This window comes from Embiotoca jacksoni, unplaced genomic scaffold, assembly GCF_022577435.1.
Source record: "Embiotoca jacksoni isolate LCO1_2020_lvr unplaced genomic scaffold, fEmbJac1.0.p SCAF_18, whole genome shotgun sequence".
Classification (NCBI taxonomy): Eukaryota; Metazoa; Chordata; class Actinopteri; family Embiotocidae; genus Embiotoca; species Embiotoca jacksoni.
In genome coordinates, this window is record NW_027185318.1 from 1093140 (window position 1) to 1109180 (window position 16041).

At 43.0% G+C, this 16041-nt stretch overlaps 1 protein-coding gene across 6 annotated transcripts in view; it reads left to right on the top strand.

The window, feature by feature from the left end:
- Nucleotides 1–16041, top strand: part of col12a1a (collagen, type XII, alpha 1a) — a 53647-nt gene that overhangs the window by 12231 nt on the left and 25375 nt on the right. For 3 of the 6 annotated variants that reach the window (XM_069151907.1, XM_069151909.1, XM_069151905.1), the window contains 18 exons: nucleotides 3500–3769; nucleotides 5558–5824; nucleotides 6055–6247; nucleotides 6359–6480; nucleotides 8126–8275; nucleotides 8385–8504; nucleotides 8627–8791; nucleotides 8878–9024; nucleotides 9555–9694; nucleotides 10440–10569; nucleotides 11472–11617; nucleotides 12011–12140; nucleotides 12275–12411; nucleotides 13415–13544; nucleotides 13649–13788; nucleotides 14036–14168; nucleotides 14369–14392; nucleotides 15203–15342. In XM_069151907.1, the coding sequence (XP_069008008.1) occupies nucleotides 3500–3769; nucleotides 5558–5824; nucleotides 6055–6247; nucleotides 6359–6480; nucleotides 8126–8275; nucleotides 8385–8504; nucleotides 8627–8791; nucleotides 8878–9024; nucleotides 9555–9694; nucleotides 10440–10569; nucleotides 11472–11617; nucleotides 12011–12140; nucleotides 12275–12411; nucleotides 13415–13544; nucleotides 13649–13788; nucleotides 14036–14168; nucleotides 14369–14392; nucleotides 15203–15342 (2684 nt within the window). The remainder of the gene's footprint in view (nucleotides 1–3499; nucleotides 3770–5557; nucleotides 5825–6054; nucleotides 6248–6358; nucleotides 6481–8125; nucleotides 8276–8384; nucleotides 8505–8626; nucleotides 8792–8877; nucleotides 9025–9554; nucleotides 9695–10439; nucleotides 10570–11471; nucleotides 11618–12010; nucleotides 12141–12274; nucleotides 12412–13414; nucleotides 13545–13648; nucleotides 13789–14035; nucleotides 14169–14368; nucleotides 14393–15202; nucleotides 15343–16041) is intronic. The other 3 variants (XM_069151908.1, XM_069151906.1, XM_069151910.1) reach the window with 2 other exon arrangements.

Consider the following 16041-nt stretch of genomic DNA (forward strand, 5'->3'; position numbering starts at 1 on the left):
TTTTGACCAAAATGGGACTGAAGGGACAGAGAAGGAATTAGGCCTGGTCAGCTTCAGTTACGAGCTCTTAAAGATCAGAGAGGGACTTTGGCAATAATAGGAAGACGTGGGACTGTCTTTTATTAATCTTTTTAAGTGCCAAGATGAAAACAGCATGGTGCCTGCGTTTCATCAAGTCCAAGCTTTGCTCAAACTGCATTGAGACTCCTCTCTGAAAGCTGTTTGAGCCCACAGACATACCAAAGCTTTTCTGTTTAGCATAAAGTGTTTTACATTCCTAACAGGAGTGAGGTCCTCGGTGGAGGGCATATCTCAATTTAGGAGGGACATGTTTGCAAACACTTCATTTTGTGTCGCGACTTTTTCCATTTTGAATTCACAATGGGAATAATGCATTTTCATATTTTGGTGAGTGCAACAATGTGAAAAAGAAAAGCATTTTTATCGTCATGGATTCCTCTTTAAACACTTTTTTTTTTATTGCTGTTCCCACATTGACCGAAGGCCATGGTTTTGATTACACAGTTGGTTTCCACAGGTCAAATCTGTGCTGTCATCAGCTACACACCCCCAGAGGAAAAAGGCTGCATGACAAAGCACTTTGTTTAGCCATCTTTATCAAGCTGTCATGACGTCTTCATACCTCAACACTGATCTCATTGTTCTGGGTGCCACTCTTTTTGAGTGACCCACTCTGTGAAGTCCATGTAGGCGAGAACTGGAAGAGAGTGGCTCGCACAAAAGCCTCCCTTGTGGCTAACTGGGAATGGTTGCCAATGCAAAAGCCTTGAGCAGGACAGAATTATAACATCTTGAAATGACTCAGTAGGAGCACAAAGACGGTGTCACTGGGAATGCTTAGATGAGCATCCCAAATGTGTATATTAGACACAAATATGGCCAAATTATTTACTTAAGAAGAGGGAGTTTCATTCAGCATGTGGAAGATGTTACCTAAGAGTAACTTGAAAGCTGGATGAGCTGTCCGTCTGGTTTCAAGAACTGTCTGCTCGTCTTCCTCCAGGGCGGGGCAAGGAACAGGCAGAGGCACAGAGAAAGAGGCAGGAAAGAAAAAAGGGTTCTTCAAAATGTGAACCACAATGCCTCAGGGTGGCATGGTGGATAACTCAGCAGATAACTAAGAGGTCATATGTTCAAACCCCCCAAGCAGCAATTAGACCCATTTCTCAAATACGTGACCACTTGCATGACACCTCAAATAGGGGCTTAGACTCTTTTTTACGAGCTTCCACTTGCAGAACAGCACAACACCAGGTGAAACTGAAGCATCTTGGTTTGATTTCCTCTGAAACCGATACCCTTGGCAATTTTTCAGCAGTGCCAGGCTCTTTCAGTCTCAGTGGATTTCTCACTCACTCTAAAGGTCCTTTGCGGTAACAGGCCGCAGAGGGAAGGACAACCTTGGCTGGTACACATCTTTGTGTAATATGTCTTGGTGAACTAAGAGCAATATGTGAGGGAAGTCTGAGTTCAGGTACCCGTGCTGAGATGGCACTTTTCTTTTTTTTTTTTAATGGAGAAATTAAGACGGAACAAGTCAGAGCTTAGCTGGGTCTTCTAACTCAGTGCCCTTTTTATACCGAGATAAATATACCCAATACCAAGGTTGTGCATGGAGATATACGGTGGCCTCGGGCAGTCAAGCAATGTAAAATAATTAGGACGGTTCTGGTTGGCTGCTAATGTTTCAAATGCAATTTTCTGCTCCCTGGCAAGCTTTAAACCTGTTTGGCTGCAGATGTGAAGGTTGTCAGTACATGCTCTGCGAAAAAAAAAATCTCTAAAGTGATCTTCAGTCGTGTCATATGTGGTTTTCAAGAGACGTGGGTGAGGCCTTAATGTGAATTTTTGAGCTGCCCATGTCCCAGATCTTAATTCGAGAGTCCCTCGCTTTGATGGGTTTGATGCAACATGAAGGGGTAGATACAGATGTGAACACATTTTTGTAGCCAAACATAAAATTCAAAAACTGACATATAACAAATGAATATTTATTGCATCTCTATAAATGCAGTGCTATGCTCCGCTGATCTATGGACCATGTGTTTCATGTATGTGGGCTTTTTGCTTCTTGGAGTGGCCCCTTCTCTTTCGCTTGTCTGCAAGTAGTGATGAAAAGTGAGCCACTCTCTGCAGATGTCATTATCTTGTGATCCTTTCGCCCTTGGTTCACACACACAGCCGGAAAAGTCAGTTAAGTTCATCCGCTTCCTTTTGCTTGGCAAAAATAACTGTTCTGATGGAACGAGCTGGGTATTTATAAATGGTCCACACTGTTTTCATGGTCCTTCAAAATCTGGATCCCTTTATTAGTTTTTGTGTTTGAGACCATCACTCTTGATAAGTGGCCTCTGCTGCTCTCAAGGTGCAGATCGCTCTGCTTGGCAGGCTCGGCTGCTGCGTTTACTTCTGTCCAGATCAGTTTCCAGTTGATCTGGAACGGGTGGACTCTGAGACGGACTCATAGCGTGACAGAAAGACACAGTGCTTAACATTTCCAAATCATCAAGCATTTAATTTGCGGTAGATTTGTGTTGCATTTTCATTCTTTGCAATTGCCTTTTTTTTTTTTTATTAAAGCTCATTTGGTGAGGTTTGATGAATGAGGTTTGAGTGGGACCACCCAGCTGCATGGCTCTGCTATGCCTGTGATTATACTGTCGTTAGCTGCTGGCATGTAAGAGCTCAGGGGCTTGAATGAGGATCAGCATCCCGGAGGTTGTGTGGGAGCTCATCCTCCTGTGGTAGATCCAAGCTTCTCTCTATGGCAGCCAGACCGGAGAGTCCATCTCAACATGGGTATCCCTCTTAATTGAGCATGTGCTGGCTGTTTATCACGAGACACCGCCACAAAATTCCTTTCAATGCATTTCTGTGTTTCTACTTTCATGATGGTCTCGCAAGAAAAGTGAGTGAAGCAGAGAAAGGGAGAACGCAACATCTGCATTTGTGGCAAACACACTTTTGTGGATCGGGTTTCCTCCGTTTCAATGGAAAATTAAAGTGCTGCCAGGAGAGGTGCTGAGGATGTGTGATTTGTGATTAGTTTTGCAGAACTTTTTCCAACAGTCTCTTATTATGAGGGGAGCAAATCAGCTTCGAACAGATCCTGAGGGGTTAAAGCGGAGACAGATGAGTGAGTGTTGGTGGTTTATCACCGGGGTTGTTCGCCTTGGCCATTTTGTGTCTCGTCCACTTCCTCTAGTCTCCATATATCTGCATTAGAAATCAACACCACCTGGACGAAGCCATCGCTGAGTTGGAGCACCCAAGAGCATTTTTTTTGTAATTTTTGTTTTTATAATTTAGCACCAAAACCATCATCTAAGCTCAGTTATTATGCATGGAAGCAAATCAAAACCAGGAAAATCCTCCGAAAATTGTTTAGGCAAACAAAAGTAAACCTTTATTTCTGCATCTACTTCCACCGGTTGATCTACTTCTGTGTGTAATGCTCTTCTTTTGAATTTCTCCACAGAGCTCGGCTCACCCAGAGACTTGGTTACCAAAGACGTCACTGACACAAGTTTTGCTGTGTCCTGGGCTGCGGCTCCGGGTAATGTCCGTCAGTACCGGATCCGGTGGAAATCACTGTTCACTGAGGAGGCTGGCGAGCAGACAATAGCAGGAGACACCACCGCCACAGTTCTGGAGGGTCTCACCCCAGAGACACGTTACCAGGTTTCTGTGTTCGCTCTCTACGGCCATGGAGAGGGCCAGCCACTGGTTGGAGAGGAAACCACAGATGGTGAGTTACTGAGGGGGCTTTAACTCCTCCATCAAACACTTCTTCTCCCGTCCTTCTTTTCCTGGGTAGTTTTATGTTATTCTTTTTCCTTCCCATTTTTTTCTTTTGAAGTTTCTGAATGTTTCATCTTGGGAATATCTAGAACAGTAATTCCCAAAGTCTGGTATGTGAACCACTGGGAGCATGTGAGGCTCGACCTGTTGGTCGGCGAGACGCTTGCTGAAAGGCCTAACATTACAATAATGTAAAAATTAGCTGATCGTTATTTCAATATTTTAGAAATTCAACTTGCCTGCACTTAGCCATGTCGGCTGACATGTAACATGTACCGTTGGACATTACATTACGCTAATGTTAGCTTGACGCAGTTGGATTCAGATTTTAACATTTTATGGTTAAATCAGTTACTTTTATTTCATGAAAAAAACTATTGGCATCTGCAGAGGGAAGTGGTGCTTGGAAATTTGGTTTGATACAAATCCAGAGTGGTACATGGCCTCAAAAGGTTCCCACCAATGACTATAAAACGGATAGCTGCACTGTTTAAAAAAAAGAGAAATTTAACAGTCAGTAAGATCACTTTGAAACCGAAGAATGCCGTTCAGGACGGCCTTCTCATGAAGGCATCTTAAGCCATAACGTTTCATGTGTCTCTTAAGCTGCAGATACAATTTAGGAGGTCATTGCTGAGAAATCTGGGGCAGTGACGCAGGTTTAAAAATCCAGAGACACAGCTGAAAGTGCCATTTTGGGTTTTTTATATAGAAGTATGGATCGGTCAGTAACTCCTGTTCAGTTCATTTTGTTGAGCTTTGAAATAACGTCATGGCTGTTGGCCCTTGCTTTGTGTGGTGCATGTATAGCGGTGATGTAATGTCCAACACACCTGCACACGCTTTTCATGGGAGACGCAGAACAGATAGACATCAGCCGCTCCCTTGTTAGACTACACTCAAGCTTGGATGAGAAAAGCACATTGAGCGGAAACTTGCACCAGTTGGGAGGGCTCATGTCCACCAGTTAGTGAAATGGAATGTGCTCAAGGAAAAATATTTCCAACCATCGTTAGTGTTTATTGATTCTGGCAAGAAAGAAAGGTGGCACGGACACCAAACACAACCACCAGGCAGCTTTGCAGACGTAAACCTTCATTCCTTCCTTTGCTTTTCGACCCTCTATCTGTTTCTCACTCTCCATGTGCTTTACACAAATCACAGGTCTCTTCTGGGCCGAGCCACACACGGCAAACTTGGATGCGCTTCTTTTTTCCGTTCATAAAAGTCCTCCCTCTGAAGTTGACCATGCTGAATATTTTCCTCAGCTCATTTCGAAGCCTCTGACAATTCACACTTGCCCTTCCTGCTCTGAAAATAAGAAACACTCGATGGAAAAATGGGAACTATGGGTTTGCTCAAATTTGCAAGACATCTAAGTCTTGCTCCCAAAAACCCGCCAACTAAACACAATCAATCTTGTAAACGTGTGCCTGTTTAATGTATACGTCGGGAAATCTGAAATATTTTGTTAGGTTTGCATTCACACGCATGTGGAAACAAAGCAGATATCTAGATGAAAGACTGGGTGGTCGTGAAGTGTGTTAATGTTTAGTTTACTTAGTAGCAGGAAAGCAATGCTGCTTATATTTCCAAAGGTATCTTGGAAACATGGGAGGTTAACGGAACAAATTCCCATCTGAACAAGGCCCAAAGTCTACATTCAACCTCAGACCATCCATTCATCATTTCTCCTCTTCAACCTTTGTTCCTTTTCTCTTTGCCGTTCTCGCAGTCTCGGCTGCAGGCAGAACGATTGTTGTCTCAGAGGAGACGGAGAAGACCATGAAGGTGACGTGGCAAGCGGCACCTGGAAACGTGCTCAACTACCGCGTTACTTACAAACCCCAGTCAGGAGGACGCCAGCTTGCAGCCAAAGTACCAGGTGGCACCACCTTCACGGTGCTGAGACGCCTTACTCCCCTCACCACCTACGACATCACTGTCCTGCCAGTCTACCGTTCCGGAGAAGGCAAAGCAAGGCAAGGAGAAGGAACAACACGTACGTTGGCCGCCGTCCGCTACACCACAAATATTGCTTTCCCTGTTGCCAAGTTTAAGAAAAGTTTGATTATCCATGACAACCATCCACATCCTTTAGCAATATTACAGTAAATGCACATATCTCCTCTTCAGCTTCATTTTGTAACACTTTAAGACTTAGTTTCTGAAATGTTAACATGTAGTTCAGTCTTATTTTTGTTTTAATCGATGCATTTCTCTTGTCTCCAGTGTCACCTTATAAAGGTCCAAGGAACCTTCAGACTTCAGAGCCCGGCAAGACCAGTTTCCGTGTCACCTGGGACCATGCTCCAGGTGACGTTAAGGGCTACAAGGTCGCCTTCCACCCTGTTGGAGATGACATTGACTTGGGAGAACTTCTTGTTGGTCCCTTTGACAACACCGTGGTTCTGGAGGAGCTCAGGTGTGTCTCCAAGCTGATTTCTCATTTTATTCTCTTTGTCATATGAATGTAGAAGAAAATTCCTGCAGTCCATCACCTAAAGAAAATCATTTGGTTTTTTTGGGTCTGCAGAGCTGATACCAAATACACAGTGAGTGTGGTTGGTATGTTTGAGGGAGGAGAGAGTGTACCATTGGCTGGAGAGGAGAACACCACTTACATGGATGCACCTGATCCAACTTTTGAGATACCAAGTAAGGTTTTCAAATATTCTCCCATAAAATCACATGTATATGATTTCCATGGTTTATTTCTTAAGAAGGGATAACAGAAGAACATGTTGGAGTCTAAAACTAACGAGAACATGAACAAATGGTTTTCGTCATTCTGTTACAATATCTGTCAACGCTTTCAAGACTGTGTCTCCAGTATGTTAAGTCTCTCTGCAGCAACAGTCAAACATTGGAGGCTGTATCACATAGTAAATTTCTACTTAGGAAAATACACTCTAAACCCCATGCCTCATAAAAACTGAAGAGTTTCTGCAAATGCCTTTCCTCAAAGCTAATTGTCTCGCGAAATAACAGACATAATGGCATTTCCATCTGTCTGCCCTTTTCTCGCTTTCTTCTTTGTGTCACTTTGGGCTTCCGCTTTTTATTTCCAGTCCAAGTACAGCCAGAGTAGATACGAGCCATGCGCGTATAATCTGTTTGCAGTTATAAAAGGTTTTACTACCCAGTGAGTCAGAGCGTGGCAGGCAGTAAGTGTGAGAAGAGGAAAAATGTTGTGTTTGCTGGAAGGAACTGGAAAGGTCAACTTAACCGCTCGGCCCAAAGCTCGGTCCTAATAAAGTAGATTCAGTGACAACGTGCAACTCCACAACATATAAACTACAAGAGGCGAGAGAATCCCACGCTTCATTGTAGTTCTACTCGTTACCGCTCAGTTTTCAATACGCCTCTGAAGAAAGTTTTGAGTGCCCCAAAAGTCTCAAGACGCATTCTCTCTTATTTGTTGCACTAATTTATTAAGAACTACTTGAATTACTTGAGAACATAATTTTTTACAGCTTTATATACTTTTCCTCTTTTCACATTTTCATCTTAAGCAAAAGATAGGCAATAGCTTATGAAGTCTGGTATCTTATTCTCTCTTTTTTGTCGTTATGCCTGTAAAAGACCCGCCTGTTGGAGATGATATATGTTCACAGACATGTTTGTGTACCTCTGCTGGTTTGGGTTTTCTGTGTAAATCAAGCTTCATGTAACCTGTTTTCAGTTGCAGACAGTGGTAATTAGAGCAACATCTGCCTATCGCTGCTGCACATCTGCTAGCCCTCTTTTAGGTACACAGGATCGGATGCCTCCCTTGTCATCACGCAGGTGTTTGGAAAGCAGGATGTGAATATTTCCTCGCTGCTCTGGAGGGCGCAATAATCTCTCCAGCTGGGGCCTTTGATTTGTCACCGGCCCAGTGAGGGTATATGCTTCTGATCTGCCCCGGGGACGATCTTGTGGATCCAAAAAGAACAACTGAACGAAACACTGCCTCAACATGCTGCAAAGACAAGAAGATACTAATAAAAGTTATCTGAGAAAAACATCAGAAGCAAAGAGACACTACTTTGCTTCTAGCTTGTGGAGATGTTTCTGAAGCATTCTGGAAGTTGTTTCGATGTCTTTTTGTTCAATGCCTAAAATGAAACTTCATGTCATGAACCTTTCTTTCCTTCCTTCTTCACTTCTCAAGTTTCCTTGAACACCTCTTGCATCATTTTTTACTCCCACCCACCAACACACCCACACAAATACCACTTTTGTTCATGATAGTTAAATTGCATCTCATTTGAAACTTGAACCTCCGTCTTCTCTGACACGTAAACCTCTGCTCTGTCAGATGTGATGTGTAAGACCAATGCACAGGCTGACATCGTGCTGCTGGTGGACGGCTCCTGGAGTATCGGACGTCTTAACTTCAAGACCATTCGTGCCTTTATTGCCCGTATGGTGGGAGTCTTCGACATTGGTCCTGAACGGGTCCAAATTGGTGGGTCTACCCAGAATGAGCAACAATAATTCGAGTCAGCATGTTATTCCTAATAAAACAAAAACGGTTTCTTTGAGTTGGTCTAACAAGGGTTTTGTGGTGTCTTCAGGACTTGCTCAGTACAGTGGAGACCCAAAGACTGAATGGCATTTGGATGCTCATCGAACCCGGGACTCCCTCCTGGAGGCTGTGGCTAACCTGCCCTACAAAGGAGGAAACACCTTGACAGGTACTTAAACCTGTTTATTTAACATTTTGCTAGTGATGGCACTGCCACCTCTTTTTATGTGGGCACGGTGGGAAATTTTACACTGTGTCTAAAATGTCAATGCATCTATGTCTTCATTGCAGGTCTCGCTTTGAACTACCTCCTTCAGAACAATTTCAAAGAGAATGTCGGGATGCGACCCAAAGCTCGCAAGATCGGTGTTTTGATCACTGACGGCAAATCCCAGGACGATGTCATCGTCAACTCTCAGGGTTTACGTGATCAGGGCATCGAGCTCTACGCCATCGGTGAGCAAAGATCCAGTCTTTTCGCAAACACATTGTATGACGTAAACAAACAGAACCGCTATTGACCCTCGACTTGATCATTGTAGGTGTGAAGAACGCAGATGAGAATGAGTTGAGGTCCATCGCCTCTGACCCGGAAGAGATTCACATGTACAACGTGGCTGATTTCTCCTTCCTGTTGGACATTGTGGACAAAGTTAATGACAACCTCTGTAACAGTGTCAAGGGACCAGGTACGTGTGGTCTTAGATCTGAGAATACAAATCTCTGAATGATGAAAGTTAAGAAAGCAACAACAAGCAGCACACTTAATTGCAAGGACGGAAGTCTTCTGCTTTACAAACATTAATAAAAACACTAAGAACTCCAAGCCCTTGGAAAATATTGAAGATCTATTTTTTTTGTCCTTCCCCTAAAATTCTTTCTGCCGCCCTGGAAAAGAAAATGGTCTGCTCCTTAATCAAATTAAAGAGCTACTATTGAACACTGTAGGGGAACTTCCTGTGGAGGAAGCGGTTTTACAGTCTCGATAAGTGCTCTTCTGTGTACTAGGTTCTGTTAGGACTTGTTATCACTGGGAATGGGATGTTTTTATCCATTGCCAGATCTTTTTTTAATATTTTTTCCGTCATATATAACTTTTGTAGCGAGACTGTGAAGCATGTTAATTACAAAGCAGGCATACTTTTACACGACGGTGTATAATATCCCCTGAGATTACCCATGCAGCAGTTTCCATCTTTCTCTGGTTGCATTGAAATAGGAGGTGCTCCGGATCCACCCACCGATCTGGTGACATCCGAGGTGACTCACAAGTCCTTCAGAGCTACCTGGATCGCTCCTGATGGCCCGGTGGAGAAGTACCGTGTGGAGTACATGAGTCCGTCAGGACGCCCACAACAGGTATACAAGCCATGAAACCAAAAATGGCCTCAGTCTGATTGTAGCGCTTCTCTGCTTACTGCTGTCCTCACCCGCTGTTTCTAACGAGATACTGATGGGAAAAAAACTTATATTTCCAGCTTCATGTTTCTGTTGGCTTCTCGCTGTATTGGTGTCTAATTACATTACAGTCTGACACGGGGCAAAGAAACAAAAACACTCAACTCTCGGTTTAGAGGATTAGAAAGCAAATAATGACTTCGTGGCTGATCGTTCTGGTGGCCAGCAGGGTCTTGGCTTCACAATGTGTGGAAGAGATGCATTCTTGGTGTCTGAATCTAATTACATGCGGGAGATGTTTGTTTGTGTCCAGCTCCCATTGTTTTGTTTCATAGTGAACATTATGAATGAGGTTTTATTGTTGTTTATGGATTTGGCATGCTAAACCCAAATGCTTAGTTTAAAAAAAAAAAAAAAAAAAAGTCAGATGGCTCTCTGGTTTTAAATGGAAAGCTTAATTAAATCTCTCCAGTAAACAGATCGGAGCATTGATTGTTTTACTGCTAAATTGATTATTGGCCACATTCTCTTTTTCACTCTACCATTGCACCTTATGCAACCACAATATTTCCAGAAAGTGTCTACAGACATGCAAACTTCATCAAAAATGTGTAACTCATGGATGTGAGAGCTTTGAACCAAAGAGATTGCCCCCAAAAAATGACTCCTTTAACTCGGATCTTTTTACTCTCCCGTCTGCTGTTAGGTGTTTGTGGGTGGAACCGAGACCACAGTGATTCTCCAGAGCCTCAACCCTCTGACAGAGTACCTGGTCAACGTCTACTCCGTGGTGGGAGAGGAGAGCAGCGAGCCCCTAAAAGGATTAGAGACCACATGTATGTTATCTTTTTGTTTTGTTTTTTGGCGTACTTCTAGGGTTGCTTCATTTGATTTAAAGAGATTCACTAATAAAAATCTACACATGGTAAACATTGCTTAAATCTAACTGTAAACAGCCCTACTATGACATGACTAAAAATGGACAAAGTGATCTACACAAGAGAAGCATGCTTGAAAGTCTCTATGATTTAGAGTCTAACTCTAAGAGACTTTTTCCGCCTTCTAGGAAACCCAGAAAAATGGGATTGTCAAAGAGCAACACTTTAAATTAAAACAGGCTCTTTTACTCTCATGATCTTCTAGCATTTACTTTTATGAGCAGTTTCCCTTTGAGTCAGCCACCATCACTGAATCTCTCTGGCTCAGTTGCATGACATCGATTTAACGTACTCAGTGACTCCTGGGTGGTCTCCATTGTTAAAATGTTCAACGGTAGTATATACATGTATCTAGGTATTGTTTATAAAACCATACATGGCAGCCAAAAGACAGAAACAGTAAATCCTAATTAAATGTAAATTCAGAGGCAATTTACACAATTACACTCAGCTTTGAGCACAATACTGACTTCTTTATTTGTTTCTTTTAAGATGTTGTTAATTGTTGTTTCATTGGTGCTCTCTAGAAAAGCAAACATTTAAGTTTTCTATAAAAATACATGTAAAAAAGCAGGGAAGGTTGAGCTTGTGCGGTGTTAATGACATGAAAAAAATGTAATGCAATCAAAGGAACATACAGAGAAAGTATGCATCCCTATTAGCTAAACTAGGTATTTATGTCAGCATTTGCTGTGTTCATATATGTAAATAAATACATTCACAATTGCAAGCATTAGTTAAAACCTAAATTTGACTGTGCCAATGTTTGCTGCCATTAACATGATTTTCTGGTTGGCCAGTGCCCCTGAGTGACGTGAAGATGATAAACATTTATGATGAGCAGACCACCACCATGCGAGTGAGGTGGGAGCAGGCGGATGGAGCTACGGGCTACATGCTGCTCTACAGCGCCATCAACGCCACACAGCCCACCGCCGAGCAGGAGGTGAGCTACGATGTTTGAACACTGAGAACGCACCGGATACTTCAATCTACTGTCAGCACAATTTTTGACGAAATACAGACGTCACACATTGAAATAACATTTGACAAAGCCACCAGTGTTTGTCTCATCATCCAGCAGACAAGGCAAAAGGGAAAATACAAAGGAACGTTGTTAGCCACAAAGGGGTGGATGAACCATGAGCTCACTGCCAAGGGAACAGATACATTTGTTCATAAGGTGTCATGGTCAAAACCAGATTCAGCAGCTGTGCTTCAATATTAATATTTCTCTAAATGTTCTTTTTCACACATCTCAATCGATGTCACTGAGGAGTCCCCGTCATCCGCCTGTCCTCTGACCTCATGCTGTTTGTGTGCTTTGGTCTCCTTCCAGATGAGAGTGAGAGGAGATACAACTGAAGTCCAGCTGGTGAAGTTGCTCCCCAACACGGCCTACACGCTCTCCCTCTTCGCCCTCCATGGAGAATCAGCCAGTGAACCTCTGACCCAGCAGGGAGTCACCTGTACGTTGTCGCATGATCACAAACTCATTTAATATAATCCAGAACACATTTAAAGAAGCTGATATAACTTTTTCATTCATATTAATGAACATTAACACTAACTGTCAACTACTGAACTTCGGTGCCTTGTTCAGTGCCGATGCCACCTGCGGGAGAGCTGAGGGTTCGTGAGATCACCCACAGCAGCATGAGGCTCATCTGGGATGCTGCTCCTGGTGCCGTTCGCAAGTACATCCTCACCTACAAGCCCGAGGATGGAGGAGCCAAAGAAGTGAGTTGTGTTTACTTTTCCTTTCCTACTTTTCCTTCCTTCCGACTGCACGCAAGCAAGATGATAGCAGCCTACGTTTTGACCGGTCCTCGACTCCTCGTGCGTTACCTGTTGTCTGTTAGAGTCATCAGGTTTGGTGGTGATGAATTCATATTCAGTAGATATTTTTGACTGATCCTTTATTATATTGGCTGAGAACACGTAATGGAGACTGCAGCTGGTTGGGTGGACATCAGGGAATGTTCTGGAGTCCAGTGAAAAGATTATGAAACTATCAGAACACGGTTTTGCGGGGTTTAAAGGGTCGTTACGGTGGTGGGGATTGGACGCATACTTTATGGTCGCGTGTTCCCTTTTGGGAGTTCTTGGGCTACAGCGGCAAACTCTGGTCTGTGTTTTGTTACTTCCTCCACTGTAAATCAGGTGGAGGTGGTGCTCGAAGCTCTTAGAGTGGAAACACAAGTGAATCGTGGGCTGAGGGTTTACAGGTTTGTGTGTGACAGCGTGACACTGACAGCACAAAGTCCCTGCAGGTGAAGCCTTTAAATTGTTTTTATGGTCCTGGGAGAAAAAATGAAGTCCTCATTCAGACCAACAACTCACATGATCAGACAAACATATAGCAATCGTTGAAGGTTATAGAGAAACTTAAGTTAAATTTCTTAACATTTAGCTAATAAACATTAAAACCTGAGTTGTAACAAGTATTGCAGGTGTCCGGTCAAAGTCTTTTGCTTTTTGTTGTGTCTTGTTTGTTCCCAGTTTCCTCAGTTTTATACCCTTTGGTCAAGTTTCCTACCAGTTTTATGAGGTGCACTTTACTGCTCCCGCGAGTATTCCTGGAAAGTTGGGAGGCTGAGAACGGAATTAAAGTTTTGCAGCTCTTTGCAAAATTTGACCGAGGAGAAAAACACCTGAAGTTCTTTTGTAAATTAGTAAATTTTCTTTAATTTGTTGATTTCATTTAAAAATATCTAACAAGCGTGTCTGAATTTTTCTGCAGCTGGAAGTGGGAGGACATTTAACCACCAGCATACTGGACAACCTGGTCTCACAGACTGAGTATTCTTTAGCTGTTACTCCAATCTACGATGAAGGACCTGGACAGCCGATGTTGGGAGAGGGAATCACGGGTAGGAATGAAAATTATTATCATGGTGACAAAGTAGGTCACAGATGTCCTCTGCCTGCTTCTCACTGAGAGATCACAACCACCTTCCTTCCCTCTGCTCCACAGATGTTGTTCCAGCACCAAAGAACCTGCGCTTCTCAGAAGTGACCCAGACCAGCTTCAGAGCTACGTGGGAGCACGGAGCCCCTGACGTGGCTCTGTATCGCATTGGCTGGGCTAAGAAGGGAGATACCAACTTCCAATACGTAAGAGAAAACCAGCTATCCAAGATGTTTACATTTGGAATAAATCATGCAGGTATTCTTTGATGAGTCCCACAGTAAGTGCCTTGGCGAGGCTTTGGAAAAGTCCTCCGGAAGAGGCAGTGAGAACATCTGAAAAACAGACTTTTACACCAATCCCATCAAAATCTGTCCAATATGGATCTTGTGTCGCTGTCTTTGGTTTAGTCAAGCAGCATCCCACATGTTGCGTTTGTGTTTTCCTCATCAGGCGATTCTGAACAACGATGAGCTCACCCACGTCCTGGAGAACTTGGAGCCAGACACGCCCTACGATGTGTCCATCACCGCCATCTACCCAGATGAATCCGAGAGCGAGGATCTGCTCGGCGTCGAGAGGACATGTAAGATGCACACCGCATCTGTGTGATGACATCACAACAATAACTTTGGTTTCCTTAAATTACTTGTCAGTGTCTGTGTTGGATCTTGACCAAAGATGAGACCAATGATTAATCCTGTGATTTTACATTGTGGAAATATGCTGATTGAAATGTTCAGTCATGGGTATGCCCATTATACCTTTCTATTTCTGCCTCTATAGTGTCTGGGAAATTTGTTAAACCAAGTGAGTATGTTTGTGGTAAAGCAAAAGGATGCTTTTTTTTTTTCAAGTGATGAAAGCATGTTTTCTCATTTCAACCAGTCATCAACGCAGTTGTTCATTTGGACAACTGTTTCATCGTCAAGCAAAGCACTTAACCCAATCACCGCTCCAACGGTGCTGCAGCTGACAGCCCGGTTTTATCATGTGTTTGTCTGTCTGCGTTTGTGTTTGGCTCATTGTCCATGCCGTCCATCCATCCTGAGGCTTGTTCATGATTATGTTCTCCCTCAGTCAAATGAAATGGCTGAAGATGGGTTTCAACCATGCATGCCTGGCAAAACAAGGATTTGAATCCCTGTTTTTGAAGCCATCAACCATCATTTATTCATCCATCCATCTATCCATCCATCCATCTATTCATGGCATTCATCAGTTCATCCATCATCATCATCATCATCATCATCATCATCATCATCATCATCATCATCAATCCATTGCCATTCAACAGACTCCATCCCTTCTTCAGAAAAGACCAAATCCCTGAGGAGGATTGTCTTTTCTTCTTTTAAACTGCAGTCCTTGTTACCAATTAATGGCAGACCTTCTTTGTTTTACTATAAAATAAAGAAAGTGTATCATCTAGAAAGAAACTAACTGATATTTTGAAGATAAAAGAATATACATTTTTACCATGAATTGAACAAAATATCAAGGACTGTGTCTTTAAAAGATATTTTAAGGATATCCATTGGAAAAATGCTCTTTCTGCATATAGCAGATATGGACTTATTTGTAATCGTGATACCTTTGTGTGCATGTGAACCTTTGCAGCACCTAATGGGCCTCCCACCGAATTAGTAGTGTTCAACGAGACCACCACCAGCCTGAACACCCGGTGGACTCCGCCTCTGGGCCGAGTTCAGAACTACAGGATCACTTACGTCCCCACAGCTGGAGGCAAGACTCAGACAGTAAGTCACACAACAGTAACACACTTAATAACAGTCATTATTTCTTAAAAAAAGAAGCTGCTGTGGTGGTTGGCTGTGCTGAATAACTACTTGGCTGTAAATCAGTCAGCTGGTGATCCTGACAGGGAAATTGTATTATTTATAAAAGGCTAACTTGGTAATGTTGATACATTTCCATTTATTGGTTATAAGCAGCAGTGATTGGCTTTAAAATATGAGCTACACACTCCTTAGTCCTCTTTTCCTTCTTCATTGGCCTTCAGTTTTCTTAGCCAAACTGTGGTTCATGGCTTCTTGGCCTCTCACCCAGTCAGTGGATTAGTTTCTTCCTCCAGAGCAGCTTTGTGTCCATGATGTGTGTAGCTGCAACTCTGCCACCGGTGTTGCATTATTTTAGTTTATTTAAAGTCCAATCTCCTAATCTCTTGTTTGGATACGGCAGCATTGATGTGGACAAAACCCTTCCTACTTTTTCTCAGTATTTCCTGACGCTGCAGACTGTCCCCCGCTGGTCATGCATTTTTGGCCGCCTTACTAAATGCATAAAAGTCTTTTTTGGATGACATCTGAATTTTTGGTTTTTGGTTTTGCTCTGTCAGACGTTTCTCATTGATTCCACAAGCGAGAACTGAAAACGAGACAGTGGAGAGCTAAACAGTGCCTGTTCCCATACACAAGATCACAGACTGATATTTGCAC